General features: G+C 41.6%; 1 protein-coding gene across 1 annotated transcript in view; it reads left to right on the top strand.

The window, feature by feature from the left end:
* The window catches only part of nrap (nebulin-related anchoring protein), a 113,997-nt gene extending 94,781 nt beyond the window's left edge, over positions 1 to 19,216 (top strand). The window contains exons 33-40 of the mRNA XM_072239570.1: positions 93 to 404; positions 1,619 to 1,723; positions 2,837 to 2,935; positions 9,768 to 9,872; positions 14,051 to 14,158; positions 15,009 to 15,320; positions 16,764 to 16,916; positions 18,870 to 19,216. Of these exons, the coding sequence (XP_072095671.1) occupies positions 93 to 404; positions 1,619 to 1,723; positions 2,837 to 2,935; positions 9,768 to 9,872; positions 14,051 to 14,158; positions 15,009 to 15,320; positions 16,764 to 16,916; positions 18,870 to 18,980 (1,305 nt within the window). The 3' untranslated portion in view covers positions 18,981 to 19,216. The remainder of the gene's footprint in view (positions 1 to 92; positions 405 to 1,618; positions 1,724 to 2,836; positions 2,936 to 9,767; positions 9,873 to 14,050; positions 14,159 to 15,008; positions 15,321 to 16,763; positions 16,917 to 18,869) is intronic.
* The last annotated feature ends 7,001 nt before the right edge of the window (positions 19,217 to 26,217 follow it).

The following is a 26,217-nucleotide window of genomic DNA, read 5'->3' as shown; positions in this document are numbered from 1 at the left end:
TTTGCCTAAGATTTTTGGATGGTACTCTATGTTTGATGAAATTTGCATTAATTTTTCACCTGAATTTTTGAATACTAATATTCGTTTTTCAGTATCAATACAAGAATGCCTTTGTCAGGGCCAAGGGAAAGCATATTGGTGCGAGAAGCATTCTGGATGACCCCAAAATGCTGCACTGCATGCAAGTCGGCAAGTTACAGAGCGACAAGCTGTACAAGAAAGAATCAAAAGAAAGCCGAACTCAGTTTCACTTACCAATGGACATGGTGAACCTGGTGCATGCTCAGAATGCCCAGGCTTTGGCCAGTGACTTGGGATACAAGAAGTTGTTTCACTCATATACAATGCTGCCAAGTGACATGAAGACACAATTGGCAAAGAAAGCATATAATCAGCAGAGTGACGTGAGTCCATAACCATAGTTTAACACAGATTTGAAAATTTGTTATAAATTGGGATGATCATTTCCTTTTACCTAAGTTATCATGGCAATGAGTCGTTTATTGTTTGAGATACAGTGCAGAATAGGCTCTTCTGGCTATCTGAGCTGCGCAGCCCAGCAACCCTTGATTTAACCCTCGCAGGTATTGTGGTGGCAATACCTGTGATACAAGAGTACAACCAATGACTTGTAGAAGAGTACAGCACTGGGCACGCCATTCAGTTCTCAATGTTGAGCCATTCATTATGTCCATTTATACTAAATGTCCTCCTGTGTGTCATCCATATCCATTCATATTTATGTGTAGGTACATCTAAAAGCCCCTTAAACTCCACCAAACTGTCCACTTCACTACTATTCCTGGTAATTCCCCCTATCAATCCCTGCTTAAAAATCTTACCCCATAAGCTTCTCTTCCCTTATATACTGTGATCCAGCTGATGATAACTTGCATCTCTGATGTCCTCAATACCCTATTTACTGCCACCATCAAATGACTTAATGACCTCATATAGCATTCCTAAATTGGGCAACTGTGTATACTTGCATATATAATTACTTATTTACAAGTAACAGCTTACTATGCTTCCTAGTGGCTGTAGTATGTAAATACAAGTTTAATGTGCCTCTAGCAGTTATACAAAGTATAATTCTGTTAAGTTCTGGAAGCTTCTTTGTACTACATTATTTGAATAATGATTTTCTAATTGGTTAACTCTTATCTATAAATTTGAATGGAATTTGTACTTATCTATGAGTATAAAATAGTTAAACACAAAGCAGCAAGAGGGATAACATGGCCAAATAGGACTAGTGTGAATAAGCATCTTGGTTGGTGTGCACAAATTGGACACTCACTACCCTCTGAGTGAAGAAGTTTCCTCACATGTTCCCCTTGAACTTTTCATCTTTCACCCTTAACCCATGATCTCTAGTTATAGTCCCAACTGACCTCAGTGGAAAAAAACCTGCTTGCATTTACTGTACCTACACCCCTCATAATTTTGTATATCTCTGTCAAATCTCCCTTCAATCTTCTACATTCCAAGGAATAAAGTCCTAACCTGTTCAATCTTTCCTTATAACTCAGGTCCTCCAGTTCCTGCTTTCTGAAACTGATTACTGTTTATATTTCATTCTTGTAAATTAATACACACTTCTCTCTAATTTCTACAGGTACAATATAGGTCTGATCTAAATTTTCTCAGAGGTGTTGCGTGGATGACTCAGGGATCTCCACAGATCGAGACAGTGAAGAAGGCTGGCGCACTAATCAGTGAGGTAATTATATGCAGTCATTCAATCATACATGAATACCTATGAATACGGCCAAAAGAGACAACGTTACTCTGGGGCCAAGGTGCAAAACACAGTACACCTGTCACACACAGCACAAAGCACACATAGTACATACAAGGTAGCAAGCACATGTAGGATACCAGTTAAATACAGCCACGCAAAAAACAAGTGGAGACCACAGGTTCATGAATGCTATAGAAACCTGCAGCCAACCAAAATACAGCTTGTCTTCTACCGAGCAAACACTGGGGGCAGCATCAGCTTCAGCCTGGATGCTGCACAACAACCTCCCCAGTGGAGCACATTGGTTTCGATGCCTCTCTCCTGGCAGCTGTAAACTCAGCAGCTTGAGGCCCAGTCCTTACTATAACCAAGGCCACACAGTTCCCCTGCTGTCCGCCAATAAATCAGTGAGTCGGACTTACAGCATTCCACATTAGTAAAGGGTCTGGCAATCACAAGTAAAGTGACGAGGACGGTCACTTGCTATTTAACTGCACACCTCTTTTGCACGCTGACTCCCCCAAAGCCTCTCTGACACACTTTCTGACTAATGTTGAAAACTGTAGATGCCTTTCAACTAAATGAAAAGTGAATCTTTATTAATCAGATATCTATGAAGATTCCTGATAAACAGTTTGTAGTTTGAAAGTTGTGGCAAGGAATTTGTCAAGAGAATTGCAATTAAATATATGGTCATGATATAAACTGAGTCTGTTTCTTTAGCTTTCCCTAAAAGGAATATAAAGAATTTATATACTAAATGGACGGTATATGAATATTCCCACATAAAGTTCATCTTTGTAGCCCCTGAATAAGGGCTCTAGTCAGTGTTAATTTGCTCTTCTGCTCATTTAGTGATGTCTGTGTCCTTGGCAGAATTAGTTGCTATGTTTATCAGGAAAAGACTGGCACTGATAGGAGGGACACATGAAGATTAATATCACACTACCAGTGTATTATAATCATCTCTGAGCAGAAGTGACATTCCTAGAACAGATATGGTGGAAGACAGTCTGATTCCATTAGGTACTTGGCTTTTTTTTTAGTTTCAACAGTATATTTAATTAAATTTTCCATTTCTTTGTTCTCTAGAAAAAGTACAGACAGCATCCTGATACCTTGAAGTTTACAAGTGTGACTGATTCAGCAGACATCATCCATGCTAAGACAAGCTACCTGCAATGCAGCGATGTACGTTAAGGGAGGGATTTGAAGTATCCTTTCAAGTGGCAATAATGTTTTGGTGCTGCGTCCAATTTTCCCCTTCAGATCTGAGATAGAACTTCTTCAGCGGAATAAGTAAATGTAGTTTGACAGAAGGGCAATAATTAATTCAGAGAACATACCTCGCTCTCCTTTTCTTTGACTGTAGCATTGAAAGCAAAGTGAAACCTATCGTAATTTTAGCATATTCACTGATTTTCTCACAGGAACGGGGAGCAAGTTAGAGGCAAAAGAAAGCTGTGCTGTCAAATTTGATGCTGCCAGTGGCCTAATAGTAATTATCGCTTCAATGGTCCTGTCCCCAAGTGGATGAATATAAAATTATAAACCCCAGCCAACAAAGTGCTTCCCCTTGGCACAAGTCTGGGTTGTGGGCTATGCTGCCTATTGTAGTAGTAATGATAATCTGGCTATCAGGAAGTGACAGCTTTACAGTTTATTCTGAGATTGATGTGGGCCTTTTCCCCATAACCTTTGACACCCTTACTAATCAAGAACCTATCAATCCTTTATTTAAGTATACCCAATGATCCGCCAACTGTGGCAATGAATTCCACACAGATTCACAGCCCTCCGGTTGAAAAAATTCCTCCTCATCTCTGTTCTAAAGGGACATCCTATTATTCTGAGACTGAAGCTCCTTCTATTCCAAATTCATATAGAAATTGCAATTTGGCCCAGGTCATAGCAGCCCAAAGATTAACTCTGAATGAAATTGGACATTCATACCATCATGCTGTAAGTCAGAGATACAAATGAAGTTATGATTTTAGGTCAACAGCCTTTTTCATCCTGCTCCCATTGTCCTATAAGTTGAACTTACGGCCTTAGGGTTTCTGTCTTTCCTGCTTTCCCCCTAGTTTTTGGCCGCTGGTTTTGGTCTGTATAGTGGCCGATGGACCCAGTCTCAAATTAAGGGGTAAGATATTTAGGACTGAGGTGAGGAGAAATTTCTTCTCTCAGAAAATGGCATCCCTCTGGAATTCTCTATTCTAGAAGCCATGTTGCTGATTACATTTAAGCTAGATAGATATCTATGTATCAAGGAGCTTGGGAGAATGTGTAGAAACATATAATAAGATAAAGGATCAGCTGTGATTGCATTGTGGGAGAGCAGGATTGAAGGGATGAATGGCCGACTGTTGCTCCTATGTTTCTATGCAATAGTAAGTCCCTGCATCTGTGTGACAAGTACTATGACACCATAGTACCCTGGACTGTTGCAGGTGTTTAGTTACTATGACCCTGTTAGTTACTGGCTCTCATTGTACCTGTACTCAGCTGCTATAGAGCAGAACAGCATTAGTGGGAGCAGCCAGGGAATAGAGAGTGCTAACATTGTATTTGCATTCCTCAACATTGACTCAACCTGCAAGTTAACCTTTAGGCTGTTCTGCACAAGGACTCCCAAGTCCCTTTGCCTCTCAGATTTTTGGATTTTCTCCCCATTTAAAAAATAGTCTGCACTTTTATTTCTACTGCCAAAGTGCATGGCCATGCATTTTCCAACATTATTTTTGATTTGCCACTCTCTTGCCCATTCTCCTAATCTGTCCAAGTCCTTCTGCAGCCTACCTGTTTCTTCAACACTACCTACTCCTCCACCAGTCTTTATATCATCTGAAAACTTGGCAACAAAGCCATCTATTCCATCATCTAAATCACTGATATACAGTATAAAAAGAAGCGGTCCCAACACCGACCCCTGCAGAACACCACTTATCACTGGCAGCTAACCAGAAAAGGATCCTTTTATTCCCACTCACTGCCTCCTACCAATCAGCCAATGCTCTAACCATGGGCACTTAACTTGGTAAGCAGCCTCATGTGTGCCACCTTATCAAAAACTTTCTGAAAGTCCAAATATACAACATCAACTGCATCCCCTTTATCTACCCTATGTGTAATCTTCTCAAAGAATTCCAGCAGGTTCATCAGGCAAGATTTTCCCTGAAGGAAACCATGCCGACTTTGTACCATCTTGTCCTGTGTCACAAAGTACTCCATCACCTCATCTTTAACAATTGACTCCAACATCATCCCAACCACTGAGGTCAGGCTAACTGGTCTATAATTTCCTTTCTGCTGCCTTCCTCCTTTCGCAACGAGTGGAGAGACATTTGGCACTGAGCCAGAGTCCAATGGTTTTTTGAAATATCATTACTTGTGCCTTCACAATCTCTACTGCTACCTCTTTCAGAACCCTAGGGTGCAGTTCATCTGGTCCAGCTGAATTATGTACCCTTAGGATTTTCAGATTTTGAGCATCTTCTCCCTTGTGATAGTAACTGCACTCACTTCTCTTCCCTCACACCCTTCAACATCTGGCATACTGCTAGTGTCTTCCACAGTGAAGACTGATGCAAAATACTCATTTAGCTCATCTGCCATCTCCTTGTCTCCTGTTATTATTTCTCCGGCCTTATTTTCTAGTAGTTTTACATCCACTCTCATCTCTCTTTTATTTTTTACATATTTGAAAAAGCTTTTACAAAGTGAGCAGCCATTTGGGAGGTGCAGCCGAGATCTGGGGCCATCACTTGGAAAAATGCTGTGGTGGGGGAGCTGCGCAACAGTATTATCTTGACTTGCACCGAGAGAACAATTCGGAATTGTTAGGAATCCTGTGAGCCTCTGTGCCGTGCTGTAGAATGTTGGGTTTCTGGGTTTCTTGAGCATCTGTGTTTACTAATTGTTATCTTAACTAGGGTCGTTAAGCTCTTGTGATTTCTGGTTCACTTTGTCAAGTTAATTGTGACTGGCACAGGTTTTCTGCATTCTGTGATTATTTAAAGTGGACTCCCGATTAGCACTTATCGCGGGGTCCTTGTGTTGGGAATGATTTGTCTCACAGTGTCGTTCGGTCATGCCCCTGATGTTCCATTGGAATTCCCATCTTGTTTCCATCTCTAAATGGGAGTCTGCCATTCCTTCTCACCTGGGTTCATTCACTGCCAGTGTGCATTGTGAGAGGGATGAGAGTGTGGCCAAAGGGTCTGCTGAGCATTTCAATGGTCACAAACTCAGGAAACCCTGAGCTGTCAATGCGCCAGCAAAGCCTAAGCAGGATCTGGTGTCTGGCAGGCCTGGGTTCTTTGTGAGTAGGCCTCCTGCCACGAGGAGCCCAGCTGACCTGGCTCAGCCAGCCATGGTCATAACAGCCTCTGATAGTGCCGTGCAGCCTGCTGTGTGTGGAAGCAGTACCTCAGCAGGCAGCTGCTGGAGAAGGCACTCAATGTTAGAGGACACATACTTAATAGTGCTGGAAGGTGTTTGAGCAGCAGCAGTCAGCTCTGAATTTGTGTAGGTGGGTCACTCAGTGTCATCAGAGAACTGATTTAAATTGTGTGTAAACCATTGGCCTCGCAATATATGCTACGGGACCGTGCAAAGCAACAATGCTGTGGAGCCTGAAGGCCCAGTTCATTAGGCAGGCAGAAATGTGGAATGCTTGGTTACTGACATTATTTATTGCAGGCCTCCTGTTGTGTAAGGTCATGGTCACTAAAAGAACTCTTGCAAGGAAGTGCTTTGTCCAGATTCACAACAAACATGATTTTAACTAGACATGATCCCAGCAGAAAAGTGAATTTTGCATGCTTAATGCCGAAAAGGTGCCTGACTAGTTTCTAGGCTTTAGATCTTGACTACGTTGCTGCCATTCACCAGGTAAATTATTCATGACTGTTGTGGTATGGTGTACTTGTATTGTTCAATGCACAGCCCTCTTTGGGTTTGATTAAATGTAAAAATAAAACCTGTCCCAACCTGTTCATGGCAAATCTGAATTTGACTCGAGCCACATGCATACACTTTTTTTTCCTCAGGGTCCTGACTCAATCATGACATAAACATAACAATCAGAATTAATATCACCTGTATATGTCATGAAATTTGTTGCCTTTGCGGCACCAGTACAATGCAATGCATAGTAATGAAAAAGAGCATGAATTACGTGAACGTGAATATACAGTCCCACTAAAAAGTATTCACCTCTCTTGGAAGTTTTCATGTTTATTGTTTTACAACATTGAATGACAGAGGATTTAATCTGGCTTTTTTTTTGACACTGATCACCAGAAAAAGGCTTTCATGTCAGAGTGAAAACAGATCTCTACAAAGTGATCTAAATTAATTATAAATATAAAACATAAGATAATTGATTGCATAAGTACTTACCCCCTTCAAGTCAGTATTTAGCAGATGCACCTTTGACAGCAATTACAGACTTGAGTCTGCGTGGATCAGCTTTGCAGATCTGGACACTGCAATTTTCCCCCATTCTTCTTTACAAAATTGCTCAAGCTCTTTCAGATTGCACGAGGATTATGAGTGAACAGACCTTTTTAAGTCCAGCCATAAATTTTCAATTGGATTGAGGTCTAGACTCTGACTTGGCCACTCCAGGGCATTAACTTTGTTGTTTTTAAGCCATTCCTGTGTAGCTTTGGTTTTATGCTTGGGCTGATCGTCTTGCTGGAAAACAAATCTTCTTCCAAGTCGCAGTTCTCTTGCAGAGTGAATCAGGATTTCCCTGTATTTTGCTGCATTCATTTTACCCTCTACCTTCACAAGCCTTCCAGGACCTGCTGCAGTGAAGCATCCCCACAGCATGATGCAGCCACCACCATGCTTCATGGTAGGGATGATGTGTTTTTGATGATGTGCTGTGTTTGGCGTATGCCAAACATAGCGTTTAGTCTGATGGCCAAAAAGCTCAATTTTAGTTTCTTCAGATTATAGAACCTTCTTCCAGCTGACTTCAGAGCCTCCCACATGCCTTCTGGCAAACCCTAGCCGTGATTTCATGTGAGTTTTTTTTCAACAGTGGCTTTCTCTTTGCCACTCTCCCATGAAGTTGCAACAGGTGAAGCACCCAGGCAACAGTTGTTGTAATTGCAGTCTCTCCCATCTCAGCCACTGAAGCTTGTAACTCCTTCAGAGCTGTCATAGGTCTCTTGGTGGCCTCCCTCACTAGTTCTCTTCTTGCACAGTCACTCAGTTTTTGAGGCTGTCCAGCTCCAGGCAGATTTACAGCTGTGCCATATTCTTTCCATTTCTTGATGATTGACTTAACTGTTCTCCAAGGGATATTCAGTGACTTGGAAATTTCCTTGTATCCATTTCCTGACTTGTGCTTTTCAACAACTATTTCGTGGAGTCACTTGGAGCGCTCTTTTGTCTTCATGGTGTAGTTTTTGCCAGGATACTGACTCATCAGCAGTTGGACCTTCCTGATGCAGGTGTATTTTTACTACTATCAATTGAAACACCTTGGCTGCACATAGTGATTTAACTAATGATGTGACTTCTAAAACCAATTGGCTGCACCAGTAATGATTTGGTGTGTCATATCAAAGGGGGTGAATACTTATGCAATGAATTATTTTGTATCTTATATTTGTAATTAATTTAGATCACTTGTAAAGATCGGTTTTCACTTTGGCACGAAAGAATCTTTTTCTGTTGATCAGTGTCAAAAAAAAAGCCAAATTAAATGTTGTAAAACAATAAAACATGTAAACTTCTGAGGGGTGTAAGTACTTTTTATAGATAATATATATATAAACAGTACATTTATATATAGTTACATTAACTATGTAGTGAAAAAATAGAAATAAAAAGGTAGTGAGTTAATGTTCATGGGTTCATTGTCCATTGAGGCATCTGATGACAGATGGGAAGAAGCTGTTCCTGAATCATTGAGTCAGGCTTCTGTACCTCCTCCTTGATGGTAGCATTGAGAAAAGGGCATGTCCTGGATGATGTTGGCCCTTGTTGATGGATGCTGCCTTTTTGAAGCATTTCTCCTTGAAGATGTCCTGGATACTATAGAGGTTCATGCCATGATGACGCTGACTAAGTTTACAACTCTGCAGCTTATTTTGATACTGTGCCTTAGCCCCTCCCCCTCGCATAAAAGACGCTGTTCAAAGATTCAGAGATGGCTATTAGTCTGTCACAGGAAATACAAGAAATATTGAAGACAGAGGAGAGATGTGGTAATATTCAGCAAATCACACAGATCTGCACAGCCCAAGCTGAGCTGAATCCAAATGCTTTATTGGAATGTACCGTTAGCCCAGTCCAGTACATATAATTGGGTCATTTGGGCATGGGCTGGGGAGAATGGTTTAATCTTAAGTGCTTAATTAATTTCTTCCAGTTATTTAAGCCAAGGCAAAGTCCAGTTCCATTGCTGCAATCTAGTTCTGATGTTTATTTTACAAATGAAGTAACGGAGTTTGACTTTTTTGAGAGGTAAAAGAGAATATTCTAATGTAAGTTAATGATGAACTTACTTTCCAAATGTAGATTTTTTGCTTCCAAATTTTAGGTTTCCAAGTGTTGATTAGTCATCTTTAGAAGTAGCAAGCAATGATTATCTTTATGCAATGTTGCAATGAACAACCCTTAACTTGATAGTAGTGGAGCAGTTGGTCTGAAGGTCCTGTAACTGTGTAGGGCCACTCTGTGACCTCTTTGGCCTCATATCATTTATTTTGCTGTTAATGGTATCTTCTGTCTCAAATTCAGTGCTGGACAGGTCTAAATATAATCAAGTTAGAATTGAATTTTCAGTTACTGGTATCTTGTATCAGTGAAGAAAAGTAATAAGTGTTCCCATAATTTGACAGTGTGTTAGAAACTATATAAATATCCAAGTAGGTTTGTTTGTTATTCAGTCAAATGGCCGTTTTTGGCCTTTGCTGATCAACAATGAGCTAATGGCAACTCCACCTCCATTTGGAGGGAGAACTGGGTTTGAAATCTAATTTAGTGGTGCATTGTGTTTCAGAGATTGTACCGATCCAGATATGCACAGACTATGCATAGATCTACAATACCACCTGACCACCCTGATTTCAAGCGAGCGCGAATCAACGCCTACAACATCAGTGATGTAAGTTGCTGGACTCTGCTTTATTTCTCACATAGTTAAAATTTAATCAGAAGTTTGCTTCTTCCAGAGAACAACAACATGGCTGCTGATGATCATATTATATATTCGGTAAAAGTTCACAAACTGTTATATGGGGAAAACATGGGCAGATGGGACTAGCTGTGATGAACATTTTGGTCAGCATGAGTGAGTTGTGCTGAAGGGCCTGTTTCTGCTGCTATGTGAGGGTTTTTTCCCTTGTTTGTTGAAAGCCACTTCCATTGTGCGATCGTCAGTTGGCCCGTTTGAAAGATGCAGCAGCTCTTTCCCATTGTGTGCCACGGCATTGATGTCTGTTCTCAGGCAGCTCAGGGGTATAAGAATTACAAATGCAGGAGGCTCGGCCTCTTTCCTTTGTCCCCAAGGTCTGTTTCATACCGTGGTCTTGTGCAGTGCTGAGGCACTCCAGATGCACACTATAAGCTAAGTTGCAGTCTAGCTTTGTAGTCTGTGTAATTCAGTTATTTAGATGTTCAGTCGAATCTTTTACTCTTTGTAAATAAATGACTAATACGCTTATTCATAGTCATTGTCTTCTGTCTCACTCACCAAACCGATCTACATCTGTGTTGCATGACTCTGTGACACTCGCATCATTTCAATTTGTTCACGTCTACACTGCCTTTTGCAATGGCTTATTGCAAATGTTTCTGCCTTCGAGTCAAAGGGTTTGAATTTGTTTCAGGCAGGGCTAGCAAGTGGAATAGTTGTCAGTGCGTCCATGTTTGTATTGTATAATTTGGGGTGTCGTAAAATGGTCATTCCATATGGAATGAGTTATCCTATTGCACTCAGAGATGACTGCTGTGACCTGACTGACTTTTAATGTGTGAAAATATTAAAAACTATCTATCTGTTAACGTGAGATCCTGCAGGCAGCATCTATGGAGAGGAATAAACAGTTGACATTTCAGGCCGAGACCCTTCATCAGGACAGGAAAGGAAAGGCGTGGAAGTCAAAATAAAGTGGAGGGAGGGAGGAGAAGGAGTACAAGCTGGCAGGTGATAGGTGAGACCAGGTGTGATTGTACTCCTTAACACAAGAACATACAGAGCTTGTATGCTCCTGTCAGGATTAAAGGCAAAATGAATAGGAATAAGGAACCTTGGTTCTCAAGGGATATTGCAACTCTGATAAAGAAGAAGAGAGAGTTGTATGACATGTATAGGAAATAGGGAGTAAATAAGGTGCTTGAGGAGTATAAAAGTTGCAAGAAAACACTTAAGAAGGAAATCAGGGGGCCTAAAAGAAGACATGAAGTTGCCTTGGCAGTCAAAGTGAAGGATAATCCAAAGAGCTTTTACAGGTATATCAAGAGTAAAAGGATTGTAAGGTATAAAATTGGTCCTCTTGAAGATCAGAGTGGTCGGCTATGTGCACAACCAAAAGAAATGAGAGAGATCTTAAATGGGTTTTTTGCGTCTGTATTTACTAAGGAAACTGGCTTGAAGTCTATGGAGTTAAGGGAAACAAGTAGTGAGATTATGGAAACTGTACAGATTGAAAAGGAGGAGGTGCTTGCTATCTTGAGGCAAATTAAAGTTGATAAATCCCCAGTACCTGACAGGGTATTCCCTCGGACCTTGAAGGAGACTAGTGTTGAAATTGCAGGGGCCCTGGCAGATATATTTAAAATGTCGGTGTCTATGGGTGAGGTGCCGGAGGATTGGAGAATGGCTCATATTGTTCCGTTGTTTAAAAAAGGACCAAAAAGTAATCCGGGAAATTATAGGCCAGTATGTTTGACGTCGGTAGTGGGTAAGTTATTGGAGGGAGTACTAAGAGACAGAATCTGCAAGCATTTGGATAGACAGGGACTTATTAGGGAGAGTCAACATGGCTTTGTGAGTGGTAGGTCATGTTTGACCAATCTATTGAGAGTTTTTCGAGGAGGTTACCAGGAAAGTGGATGAAGGGAAGGCAGTGGATGTTGTCTACATGGACTTCAGTAAGGCCTTTGACAAGGTCCCGCATGGGAGGTTAGTTAGGAAAATTCAGTCACTAGGTATACATGGAGAGGTGGTAAATTGGATTAGACATTGGCTCAGTGGAAGAAGCCAAAGAGTGGTAATAGAGAATTGCTTCTCCGAGTGGAGGCCTGTGACTAGTGGTGTGCCACAGGGATCAGTGCTGGGTCCATTGTTATTTTTCATCTATATCAATGATCTGGATGATAATGTGGTAAATTAGATCAGCAAATTTGCTGATGATACAAAGATTGGAGGTGTAGTAGACAGTGAGGAAGGTTTTCAAAGCTTGCAGAGGGATTTGGACCAGCTGGAAGAATGGGCTGAAAAATGGCAGATGGAGTTTAATACAGACAAACGTGAGGTATTGCAGTTTGGAAGGACAAACCAAGGTAGAACATACAGGGTAAATGGTAAGGCACTGAGGAGTGCAGCAGAACAGAGGGATCTGGGAATACAGATACAAAATTCCCTAAAAGTGGCGTCACAGGTAGATAGGGTCGTAAAGAGAGCTTTTGGTACATTGGCCTTTATTAATCAAAGTATTGAGTATAAGAGCTGGAATGTTATGATGAGGTTGTATAAGGCATTGGTGAGGCCGAATCTGGAGTATTGTGTTCAGTTTTGGTCACCTAATTACAGGAAGGATATAAATAAGGTTGAAAGAGTGCAGAGAAGGTTTACAAGGATGTTGCCAGGACTTGAGAAACTCAGTTACAGAGAAAGGTTGAATAGATTAGGACTTTATTCCCTGGAGCGTAGAAGAATGAGGGGAGATTTGATAGAGGTATATAAAATTATGATGGGCATAGATAGAGTGAATGCAAGCAGGCTTTTTCCACTGAGGCAAGGAGAGAAAAAAACCAGAGGACATGGGTTAAGGGTGAAGGGGGAGAAGTTTAAATGGAACATTAAGGGGGGCTTCTTCACACAGAGAGTGGTGGGAGTATGGAATGAGCTGCCAGACGAGGTGGTAAATGTGGGTTCTTTTTTAACATTTAAGAATAAATTGAACAGATACATGGATGGGAGGTGTATGGAGGGATATGGTCTGTGTGCGGGTCAGTGGGACTCGGCAGAAAATGGTCCGGCACAGCCAAGAAGGGCCAAAAGGCCTGTTTCTGTGCTGTAGTTTCTATGGTTCTGTGGTTCTATACTGCAGATGCTGGAAATCTAGAACCACACACGCAGAATGCTGAAGGAACTCAGCAGGTCAGGTAGCATCTATGCAAATGAATAAACAGTTTTGGGCTGAGGCCTTTCTTCAGGACTGGAAGGAAAGGGGGAGGATGCCAGAATAAAAAGGTGTGGGGAGGGGAAGGAGTACAAGATAGATGGTGATAGGTGAAGCCAGGTGGTTTGGGGAGGGGGGATGAAGTGGAAGCTGGGAGGTGACAGATGATCTTCTACTACTTCTGCTCTGCCCCACCTCCTTATTTTGGCTTCTGCCGCCTTACTTCCCATTCCTGATGAAGGGTCTCGGCCTTACTTCCCATTCCTGATGAACGGTCTTGGCCTTACTTCCCATTCCCGATGAAGGGTCTCGGCTTTACTTCCCATTCCCGATGAAGGGTCTCGGCCTTACTTCCCATTCCTGATGAAGGGTCTCGGCCTGAAACTCTGTTTATTTCTCTCCATAGATCAGGGGTTCCCAGCTTTGTTATGCCATGGACTGATACCATTAAGGAGGTGGTCCACGAACCCCTGCCATAGATGCTGACTGAGCTGCTGGATATCTACCTATGCGTGAGAAGAGTTGGAACAGAAAAGTAACTAATTGCCAGATGATTGAAGTGAAGGTTTTCATTTAATAAGCAGCTTTCTATAATATAACACTGTTAATTTCACCGTACCATTCATTTTTGGTGACAGTGAGGTTTTAATATGAACTTGAGGTGAATAGTAATTGTTATAGACAGCCAATTTTTGTGGATTACTGCCAGCAGTTGATGTCTGATATTACTTTGTTGGATTCCTGATTTCAGCTCAAACACGAAGGTGATTGCTGTTTCTTTAAAGGACCAATTATTCCAGACCAGCCTTGAGCACCTCTCGCTACTCATTCAGGGTTTTGGCGGGGAACTGAAAATGCTACCTCCAGTGTGGTAATGAGAACCAGATGTGAGAGATGTTCTATCGCATAAAATAAATTGTTGATTTTAATATTACAGAAAGCTTACAGGACATCTTGGGAACAGATAAGGGCATTGGGTTATGACCTTCGGCTGGATGCTATTCCGTTCCAGACCGCCAAAGCATCCAGGGAAATAGCCAGTGATGTAAGAACTATTTCCTTTAAAATGTGAACATTTTATCTCAATTTGCATCTACTGTTTACATTAAATACTAACTGATTACTACGTTTTACTTGCTTGAAGATAAGAAAAACTAAAAGATTCTTAATGTCTGAATCACAAAAGTTTAATGAGATGCAATCCATTAAGAAGTCTGTTACTTTTAAAATTTACTAAGATTTTACCATGCAATATTTTTGATTAATATCATTGAATGCATTAGATTTTTGGAATAGTTTTCACATAATGTTATTATATTATTACTGCCCATTATGCCTCTGGCATTTAGGACAGCAATGAAGGTCCTCCATCTCTGGCAGTGCTCAGGTCTTCCTTCATCGTGCTAGTAGCTTCCTCTCAGTTTTCACTACCGTCTGCCATGCAAGTCCCAGGTGGAGACTGAGGAACTAAACTGGACTGAACCCCCAAACCTGGAGGACCGGTGGACCACTCTCGGTCTGACCTCTACCCTTCGCCCTGTTTGGCATGGGTGATTCTACCAAGAGTCAAAGCATAAAGCCCTGACTCCAGCCAGCATAGCTCTCTGGGTCATTGAGACATGCAAGCCTCCAAACCATGACAAGGTTGTGGTCCTCTTGGAGGTCCACATAATGTACACAAAAGCAATATTGACTATTTGTGTTTGTCTTTTATAAAAGAGTATTTGCTCTCAATCACAAATTTTAAATATAGATTTTAATGACTGCTCAGAATTAGAATTGGTAGCATTGTATTGATAGATAAAATGATTTTGACATAAAATTATAAGCTTGATCTTTATAGCATTAGATGCATGTAAAAGCATTTGGTTTTAAAAGCTTTCTTTCTCTGGTAGTACAAATATAAGCAGGCGTTTGTGCAAGAAAGAGGACAACAGATAGGCTGCTGCACTGTTGACGACGACAGAAAAATGAGGCATTTCCTGGCTGCCAGTAGACTCCAGAGTGCAACTGAGTACAAGAGACAATTTGAGGAGGGCAAATCCAAGTACCGGATACACATGGACCAGCCTGGCTTTGTACAAGCTAAAAGAAGCCAGGAGCAAGCCAGTAATATTAACTACAGGCAGCACCTCCATCATTGGACATGTGACCCGGAGCAACTGAACGTGAAGCATGCTCGAGAAGCTTACAAACTACAAAGTGATGTAAGTAATGACGATTGGTTTCTTAAACAATCTTGAACAGAAGTTTGAAAACACAAGGAAAGTTCTTTTGCAAGGACAAGGGGGAGCAGCCTTGTATATGGTTTCTATACACTTATGAAGCATGGATCAGACAAAGTCATGTAGTTACATTGTAAATAAGTTCATTTAGTATGTATTTATTATGTCACAGCCTGTAGGAGCCATAACAATTCTTTTGGCCCTCGACTGGAAATGGTCAGGTAAGGAGTTTGTTAAAACTGTACATGAGAAAAATAGGAATGTTCCAAGCTCAGTATCCATGTCCTTATACAAAGGATGGCCATATGTTCTTGGTAATATGGCGAATCAGGTTTATTGTCACAGACATGTTGTGAAATTTGTTTAATTTATTTTTATTGAGATACAACATAGAATAGGCCCTTCCAGCCCTTCATGCTGCGTCGCTCTGTAATCCCCTGATTTAATCCTAGTATAATCACGGGGCAATTTACAATGACCAATTAACCTACCAACCTTCCACAGTCTTTGGACTTCGGAGGAACCTAGAACATCCAGAGGAAACATACCCGGGGAGAATGTACAAACTCCTTACAGGCAGCAGCGGGAATTGAACCCAGGTCGCCTGTACTGTAAAGTGTTGTGCTAATCACTATGTTAATGTATTGTGTTTTGTGGTAGCAGTAAAGGGCAGGCATAACAAATTACTATAAGCTACTATGAATTGTGCAAAAGAGGGATTGTGAGGTAGTGTCTATGGACCATTCAGAAATCCAATACCAAAGGCATTTAGGGTGGCAATGAAGATACCCCATCTCAGGGGATGTTCAAGGCTTCCTTCATCGTGTCAGTAGATTCCTCTCAGCTTTCACTGCTTTCTGTCATGTAGGTCCCAGGTTGAGACTCAGGAATACCATTATACTCAGATGTAGAAGGATTCTTCATTGTTGTTTCTATAACAATTTTGTTTCAGCAGTCAGAGTTGTTAGCCCTGAGCTGAACCCCAAAACCTGGAGGACTGGTGGACCACTATTAGTCTGTCCTGTACCCCTTCAATTGTTTGGCATGGTGACCCTACCAGAAGCCAAAGCATGAAGTCCTTACTCCAGCCAACATAGCTCTCCAGGTCATTGAGGCACGCAAGCCCCAAGCCCAATGACAAGGTTGTGGTGCTCTTGGAGGAGTTTACAATATACAAGACCATAACACATAGGAGCAGAATTAAGCCATTCAACCTATCAAAGAAGCCAACATAACTGGAAAATGTGATTGAACTATATGAAGGCATAAATTAGCAAATTCAGTATAAATGCTGAAGTCATAAGTCTCCTCACCAACTACTGGAGTCCATACTGTAGTGTAAGATGTTGCAAAGTGCTTTTATGTCCTGAGTGACTGTGGGGCAGGGTGAGCTGGAGTTTTGTTTGACTGTAAATGTTTTCCTAGGTTGCATACAAATCTGACCTTAACTGGACTCGTGGGATTGGTTGGACACCTCCAGGTTACCATAAAGTTGAGATGGCCAGGCGTGCTGCTAACATGGCCTACGCACAAGGGCTGGACCCTCAGGATGCTGCTGCTCAGTATGAGAAATCCATGGTGAGTAATGTTACATTAGAACACAGAACATATCCCTTCATCTTCCTCACATTCATGTGCCTATCTAAACATCTCTTAAAAGCCTTCAATATATTTGCCTCTACGACCAAACCAGGCCGCACATTCCAGACGTCCACCATTTTCTGAGTAAAAAATTTACTCCTCACATGCCCTTTGAACCTACCCCCTTTCACCTTCAATGCATGCCCCATTAAGAAAGGGATTCGCAACCCTATGGCCCATGGACTCCTTGCTTAATGGTAGGACTTAATGGCTTAAAAAAGGTTGGGAACCAATGTTCCCTCTGAGGTGTGCGCGTGTGCCCACACACAGCTTTTGCGACTAGCGCATAAAGGAATTTAAAACGCACACAAAAGGTTGTCCCCCTCTACCTCATTGTCATGTTAAGTATATTTCACGATCATACAGAATCACATTTCCTTTTCCGGTTTCTGAAGTGGACGGTGTGAACAACGTGAAGTTTGCGACAATTTGTCTGCAGATTTTGAAACTGGCTTATTTGTGCTGTTTTTATTGAAGAGATTATTCAGTGCGCACATGTTGTTGTCACTGGGCAAAAATTGCACAATTAAAGATTTTTGTGCACACTGGTCATTACAAATTGGAGGGAACATTGTTGGGAACCCCTGCATTAGGGCATGTGACAAATTATTGGGTCAGTCAATAATTATTGATGATAAGATACCCATCAAAACCATCATCATCATCAGTGCAAAAATTGCTGGAAATCTGAAATAAAATGCCAGAGACTTTGAGTAAAGCAGGCTACAGCTGCAGAGAGGGAGAGAGAGTTAACAGTTCATTTTGACCTAGAATGTAAACTCCACAAATGCTGCCTGACCAGTGAGTGTGCCCAGTACTTTTCTGTTTTATTGTCATCAGTATACGTATAAAATCATTCTCACTGACATGATATTGCCATAACCAAAACCCGTCAAGTTATTTGGCAGGAATAACCAGGATGTGCTTCTACTCTGACCCTGTAAGTCCACAAGATGTGCTTCAAGAATCTGTGTGGTGATGTGGAGCATGAGGCACTTTGTGAAATTTCTCTGCCTTTATAATGATAGACAACCAGGTATCGCAGCACATAAACTTTTGAAGAATATTCTTTTTGTCTGATGTATTAGTGGTTTCCGTGCTTTGAAGAAACAGCTCTGAATCTGTGCATCAATGGCATAGGTTCATTAAAGGAACATTATACATTGAAAGCATATAAGTGAACCAGATAATATATGATCTAAATTTAAGCTGTATGTTCCCTGAGTAATATTGAGTGTGATAAGAAATGAGTTCACCAAAAATAAAGCTTTAATATGACAGCCACAGTCAAACTGAAAGCATCAGAGAATTAAGAATATCGTACTTAACATTCAACATCTGATGTCAAATGAAGATCTTAATAAATATCAGATTCAGGTTAAGCTGTGCTTATGCATTTGGAGTTTTGCTGACCTACATCTATTCCTGCAAGGATCAATGCTTTTGAATACGAAATATTAAACTGGAACTTTGGGAATAATTCTGGCAAGTAGTTTGCTCACATTTCAAATAGCTGAATGAACAACACGAACCCTTGAAATGAATGGGCAGAATACAAAAATGCTCTGTGCACCCTGGCTTCAGATGTGTCCTCTGGCAGATGAAACTCCCCAGGGGAGCACCAAGTTAAATAAGTACCTTTTAAACTACAAGAAATCATTTATATGTCTGTGTACTCAGAATGATGTGAAGGGGTCTGATCATATTATATTGAAGGACAATTTAAAGTACCCTAAATTTCTGAAGTTTTAATGCTTGGAGCTATTCTTTGTGCTTTCTTGATGGCTGCACTGGAAAATGATTGATGTCTTATGGAATGTGACTGAAATGTATTAACACAGAATTATTATGCATGAATCCAAAAGCTCACGTTCTCCTTTTTGTTATCAGCGAGCTCAAGCAAACAGGAGTACAGAAGAATTTCAGCGGACAGATGTGATGCCAGATGCAACTGAAATACTTCAAGCAAAAAGGTTCAAGATGAAACTCAGTGAAAAATAAAATGCTCACATGGCTAATTGCTGTCCTACTTTTTAAATGGCACATTTTCCCGACATTATATATAAGCTACATTCAATTTTTAGTCAAAAACTTTGCATACATAATTAATGCACCTTCTGTACTACAAGGTACTTCTCTTTATTAATTTTCTATTCAGTCATGCATTAAATAATTTTAAATTGTAATTTTTGTCTAATTTAAAAAAACTATGCATTAAAGGTGAGAGAAGTCTTAAAGTATATCGTGGTTTGTAAATGTTATTAGCCTTTTCAATGGTCTAATTCATTTTGCATTAGCGCTGGGTCATATTTGATTCAGAATTCACCATAAGTGATGGGGAGGTTTTCCTTGTTAAGCAATCAATTCTCAAACCATTGAAGGTGCTTCAACAAAGTCTACTTAACTTTTGACCATCAGGTGGCCAAAGTCTATCTTCAGAATTGGCCTTCAGTGATGCCTGATGTATGAAAAGGGCACTTTGCAGAGGAGTTAGAAAGTCTGCTGAAGTGGAAATTTGGTTTTTAGGTTAGACATGTTAGAGGACAAGTCCAGACAGAAGGAAGGTGAGCATCAGCAATGGGCTGGAAGATTTTCCTAATGCAGCCATTGTAAAACTGACATCGTAAAGCAAATAACATAGTAACTTAAGATATACCGTACATCATCCATGATCATGTTCTTTTTATTAACAATCACCTAAATATTACCATTCTATAACAGAGACGACTGTTCAGGTTGGATCTTCCCTTCTTCAAAGTTCTCGCTCTACTGCCCACTATGCCACTGGCGTTTAGGGCAGCAGTGAAGGTCTTCCATCTCTGGTGGTGTTCAGGGCTTCCTTCATTGTGCCAGTAGAACCATAGAGCACTACAGCACAGAAAACAGGCCATTTGGCCCTTCTAGTCTGTGCCGAAACTTTATTCCGCTAGTCCCATTGACCTGCACCCAGTCCATAACCCTCCAGACCTCTCCCATCCATGTATCTATCCAATTTATTCTTAAAACTTAAGAGTGAGCCCATATTTACCACGTCAGATGGCAGATCGTTCCACACTCCCACCACTCTCTGAATGAAGAAGTTCCCCCTAATATTCCCCCTAAACCTTTCTCCTTTCACCCTAAAGCCATGTCCTCTTATATTTATCTCTCCTAATCTAAGTGGAAAGAGCCTATTCGCATTTAGTCTGTCTATATCCCTCATAATTTTGTAAACCTCTATCAAATCTCCCCTCATTCTTCTATGCTCCAAGGAATAAAGTCCTAACCTGTTCAATCTTTCCCTGTAACTCAACTCCTGAAGACCTGGCAACATCCTAGTAAATCTTCTCTGCACTCTTTCAATTTTACTGATATTCTTCCTATAGTTAAGTGACCAGAACTGCACACAATACTCCAAATACTCCAAATTTGGCCTCCCCTCAGCTTTCACTACTGTTGGTTATGCAAGTTCTGGGCGGAGACTCAAGAGTACTGTTGCACTCAGGTGTAGAAGGATTCCGCATTGCTGTTTCTGTAACAGTTTTGTTTGATCAGTCAGGGTTGAAACCCCTGAAACCTGGAAGACTGGTGGACAAGTCTTTTCTGACCTCTACCCTTTGACCTGTTCAGCATAGGTTCAAATTAAGTTTATTATCAGTTCAAACTAAATTTAAATTAAATTCATTAGATTATGAAGACACGCAATCATCTTTTATTGTCATTTAGTAATGCATGCATTAAGAAATGATACCATATTTCCTCCAGTGTGATATCACAAAACACAGGACAGACCAGACTGAAAAAACTGACAAAACCACATAATTATAACATAGTTACAACAGCGCACAATACCATAACTTGATGAAGAAGTCCATGAGCACAGTAAAAGTTCAAAGTCTCTCAAATATCCCACATCTCACGCAGACGGGAGAAGGAAGAAAAACTCTCCCTGCCATGCCTGACCACAATCCGTCTCTGAGTCATCCGAAAACTTCGAGCCTCCGAATCAGCTCTCCCACACTGGGTACTGACCGCCATCTCTGTCCGAACGATTCAACCTCAATCTCGGTCGCCAACAGCAGGCAAAGCCGGGAATTTTGAGGCCTACCCTCCGGAAGATTCCCGACCACGCAGTAACGACAGCAGCGAACGAGCGTTTCAGAAATTTCTCCAGATGTTCCTCTGTGCTTTCACGTCCCTCTCCATCAAATCAGAATTGTCCACGGCCCCTATTTAACGGATACGATATCATTTTTCACCGGAGGGCTGCGCACGCGCGGCGCGCTGCTGTCTCTCCTCCCTTCATTATCAAAGAAGGTACAGTATTTGTCACTATATACTACCTTAAGATTCATTTTCTTGCAGGCATTCACAGTAGAACAAGGAAATATAACAGAATCAATGGAAAAACTACATGCAAAGACTGACAAAAAATCAATGTGCAAAGGAAGACAAACTAAGCAAATTAACAACACACAATAATGATAAACACATAAACAAATAAATAATATTGAGAACATGAGTTGTAGGGTCATTGAAAGTGAGTGCATTGGTTGTTGAATCAGTTCAGTGTTGAGGTGAGTGAATTTATTCACGATAGCTCAGGAGCCTGATGATCGCAGGGTAAAACTGTTACTGAACATGGTGGGTGTGGGAACCAAGGCTCTGGTACCTCCTTCCCAATGTCAGAAATAAGAAGAGAGTGTGGATGATGGGGGTCCTTGATGGTTCTTTTCCTCTTCTTCCTCCTTTTCCAGTCCTCAACTGTTTTTCCACCTTCCACATAGCTTCTTCTTTCAGTCTTGTTTAGTGTGCAACGAGCTGAGGGATTAGGCCAAGGTGGGAACTGCAGTCTCTTGCTCAGGTGAGGTTCCTGATGGGGCAGGTGGGAAGTCAGTTTCTGAAGTGACGCACTTCAGCCATTGCTTCGTCAGTTCTTCTGTGTGCTCCCTATGAACCATCAGAGCTACTTCTTCACTTTGTGTAGACATAGGCAAGAGAATGCCAAGAGTAGGAATGTTTCGAAGAACCTTTGAGAACTTTCTTGAATCTTTTTCTCTCCCTGCCTGGTGATCTCTTCCCAAGATAGTGCTTGGAATTGAGTCATCATCATCATCATTATATGCCATTACATATGATGTAGGTGATCAAGGCCCCCATGAACATGATTATTCTTGGGAAATTTCTCTACAGAAGTGGTCTGCCATTGCCTTCTTCTGGGCAGTGTCTGGGGCATCAGTGGTCGCATAACCAGGACTTGTGATATGCTCCAGCTGCTCATATGACCATCTACCACCTGCTCCAAAGGCTTCACATGACACTGATCGAGGGGGGCGGGGAAAGCAGGTGGTACACCTTGCCCGGGCTAATGGGAGGAAGGAGTCACATGAAGCCATGGGAGCAGGTGGTGGATGGTCGTACAAGCAGCTGGTGCGTATCACAAGTCCTGGTTATGCGACCACTGATGCCAGGCAGACAATCTCTGAAGAGCATTGATAATATCTGGGGTCACCTGTCTTGCAAAGACTCTGCCCAGGAGAAGGCATGACAAACTACTTCTGTAGAAAAATTTGCCAAGAACAGTCATTGTCATGAAAACACGATTGCCAATGTCATGCAACGTGGCACACGATGATGGTGATGAGTGACGATGAAATTATTGAATTGTAAAAGCCATGTAAATGCCACTTAAGGAAAGGTAATTGTGACTCCTTTTCATCAGAAGACTGGTTAACTTTAAACCGCACTCTAAAATGGCTTAATAGGTCAATCATTTCACAGATAATTAAGTTTTTGCCGCTAAGTGCCAGTTTATCAAACAATGTTCACACCACATGAGAAGATGAACATGGGACCATCACAGAATGAGGACACCAGTACTGGTGCCTGGCTATTGAGCACTCCTGAGCATGGGGTTTTTTTCATTGGTTGCTCTTGGTGAAAGGGAATCTATTTCATGCATTGTACATCCCAGGTTTGACACACTGTGCCTGCGTTGTGATGTCAGTGACATTTTGGTGGCCTATTATGCTACCTTTGACAGCTGGTCTTCAGGAATCAGAAATAGGTATAATTAACTACCGGGTGCCCAGTAACCTTCCTTATTCGATATAAACTGTCATTGAGCACATCTGTTCCATCTGCCAAATGCCGAACTCCTTGGTGGCCAAACATTTAAATTGTGATTCCCATTCCCATTCTGACACATTGGTCCATGTGGCTTTTGTGCTACAATGAGGCCAGCCTCAGGGTGGAAGAGCAACAACTTATATCCCGCCGAGGTAGCCGCCCACCTGATGGCATAAATATTGATTTCTCCTTCCAGTAAAATAAAAATTCCCTCCCCCTTCTCTCTTCTTATATTCCCTGCTCTGGCCCCTTACCTTTTCTCATCAGCCTATCACCTCCCCCTGGGTCCCTTCCTCTTTCCTTTTCTCCTATGGTCAACTCACTTCAATCAGATTCCTTTCTCTTCAGCCCTTTATCTTTCCTACCCACCTGGCTTCACCTTTCACCTTCTAGCTATCCCCCTTCCTCTGCCCCCACCTTTTTATTCTGACGTCTTCCCACTTCCTTTCCTGTCCTGAAGATGGGTGTTGGCCCAATACATTGACTGCTTATTCATTTCCAAAAGTTGCTCCCTGGCCTGCTGAGTTCTTCCAGCATTTTGTGTGAGTTGCTTTGGATTTCCAGCATTTGCCGCATTTCTCACATTTATAAACTGTAAAATGTTTCATATTTATCCAGTTTCAGCAGTGTGTCAATTCTTCAATCTCCTTGACAGTCATTAACAATGCAGTCCTTGTCCTGTTCTGAAGTCTGCGATTGTGGGCACAGCAGATGGCAGATTTGACTAGGAAATGCAGCTACTGATTCTTTTAAACGACGTTCTCTAGCTGCTCTACACATGTGTATCTTGTGAGGTTAACAGAGTGAAGGAAATTTCTCCTTCTGGTAAAAAAAAATTCCCTCCCTCTCCTTTCTTGTTCTATTCTCCACTCGAGCCTCTTACCTCTGCTAAGAGATTTCATAGGCTGTAAGGTGGATGTGCAGCCTGGCAGTGTTAACTTCATAGCAGTGTTGTTCATCTGTGGCAGCTTAGTCTTTCAGAAGGAACGTCCTTACAGAACTAAAAGTGTTCTTTGTTGAGCTTCACATAGGCAGGTTGCTTTCTAAACATGCTGGGTGAGTTTGGTTCCCTGCTGAAAGCCTTTCTTTTCCTTCTCCTCCTTAATGATTATTATTTTGAGGGTCACAAACAAGGGAAAGTCTGCAGAAGCTGGAAATCCAAGCACACACGCAAGATGCTGGAGGAACTCAGCAGGCCAGGCAGCACCTATGGAAAAGAGTATGGGCAACGTTTTGGGCCAAGACACTCGGAGTCTTGCCTGTTATTTCAAGAGTCTATTCTGCACACTTGCCCAGATAAGGTTTTGAGCTGTTCTTAATATCTGGATTTACAGAGGTTGGCAAAAATGACCTTTAACATTCTAAGTTCAAAGTACATTGACTGACAAAGTAGGTATACTATACACAAACTTGAAATTCATCTCCTTAAAGGCAGCCTCAAAATGAAGAAACCCAATAGAATCCATTAAAGAAAGACCATCAAACAACAAATGTGCAGGAAAAAAACTGATCGTGCAAACAGTAAAAGTAAGCAAATGACATTCAGAATTGAAGCTCATGAAAGTGAGTCCACATCCTCGAAGCTATATGTAAAAATACGGGTTAAATGTAAAAATATGTTAATTGCATACATCATCGTGCTGCCAAGTGATACGTGTGCACCTTGCTTAAAGTAAAATTGAAGTTACACCCAGGTTTTTGGGCTCCCATCATCTTTTGAATTAATTTAATGTTTTGAAGCTACAGGATATAGCGGCAGCGAGCTGAACACCAGCCAGTCCCTTGCCCCTGCACCCGACACCCTGACCTTTTCAATATGGAGCAGTGCTTCAATCAGCCAAACAGTAGATTGCTTCTTGCTGTCAGACCCGGGCTCTGCCGCCTCGATGTGCTCTTGGCCCCACTGTCATAACACTTCCTATGAACTTTAGCTACTTCAAAGACTCTTTAGCAGCACCAAAACTTTGTAATATTGGCACAATAGAAGGAATGAACCAGCACCTAATAATTGCAGCTACTGATTCCTTTAAATGGTGTTCTCTGCTTTATAGATGTGCAGCTTGTGAGATTAACAGAGGTCATAGGCTGGAAGGTGGGTTTTGAAACTGGCAGTATTAGCATTGTGTTGTGGGATGGAGACGCATCTCTACTGAAGGAGGTGTAAGGCACTCCTTCCCTCCGCTAGCCTGTAAGTCACCCTTGGACAAGGTGTAGCACCTGCTTAGCCTACCAAACAGGGTCAGGTGACGCATGGGAGCAGGTGGTGGATGGTCATATGAGCAGCTGTTGCATATCACAAGTCCTGGTTATGTGACCACTGACACCAGGCAGAAATCTCTGAAGAGTATTGATAATGGCTGGGGTCACCTGTCTTGTAAAGATACTGTGCAGGTGAAGGCAATGGCAAACCACTTCTGTAGAAAAATGTACCAAGAACCATCATGGTCATAGGACTATGATCGCCTACGTCATACAACACGGCACGTAATGATGATGATAAGTGTTTATCATCTGCGGCTGCTCCCTCTTCTTTGTCACCCACTGAAGTCTTGAGCAATATTGTCAAGCTTCATGGGGCATGCCTGTGTGGTGGATGCCATGTTTACTCCGAATACTGAACCTGGAGCTGCTGAAGAGAGAGTACTGCTGACCTCAATTTCACACTCAGGAGGTTGAAAGATTATGTTTTCGCAGCTGCCTTCATTACTGCAGCCTTCCTGACTGCCTTAGTGCGAAGAATTGAAACATAAAAGAAGCTGACACCATAGACTTAATCCACAAGTAGATGATATTTAATCTTGTATGATGTTGACAATGCATGAAACAGGCAAAGAGATAATAAGAATCACCCCAGACAGGTGTGAATCGCTTCCAGACAGGATGAAACACATAAAACTGTTTTAGAAGTGTCATTGACCAGATTTAAACAGTAAGATCCTTCAATATCTAAGTATTTGAGAAACGACTGTTGGCACCGTGTGAAGTTCAGGACCCTCAGCAGTCTATAAACAGGAGGAAGACTAACATTGCAGAGATATGACTTTAAAAGCATGGGAACTTTGCTTGGCTACTGACAGAAGGGACAAGAAAGGAACGGAGCCTCTGTCCTCTGAATGAGAGCATGTGCTCC

Source organism: Mobula birostris, chromosome 21, assembly GCF_030028105.1.
Source record: "Mobula birostris isolate sMobBir1 chromosome 21, sMobBir1.hap1, whole genome shotgun sequence".
Lineage (NCBI taxonomy): Eukaryota > Metazoa > Chordata > Chondrichthyes > Myliobatiformes > Myliobatidae > Mobula > Mobula birostris.
This window is presented reverse-complemented; position numbering and strand designations above follow the sequence as displayed.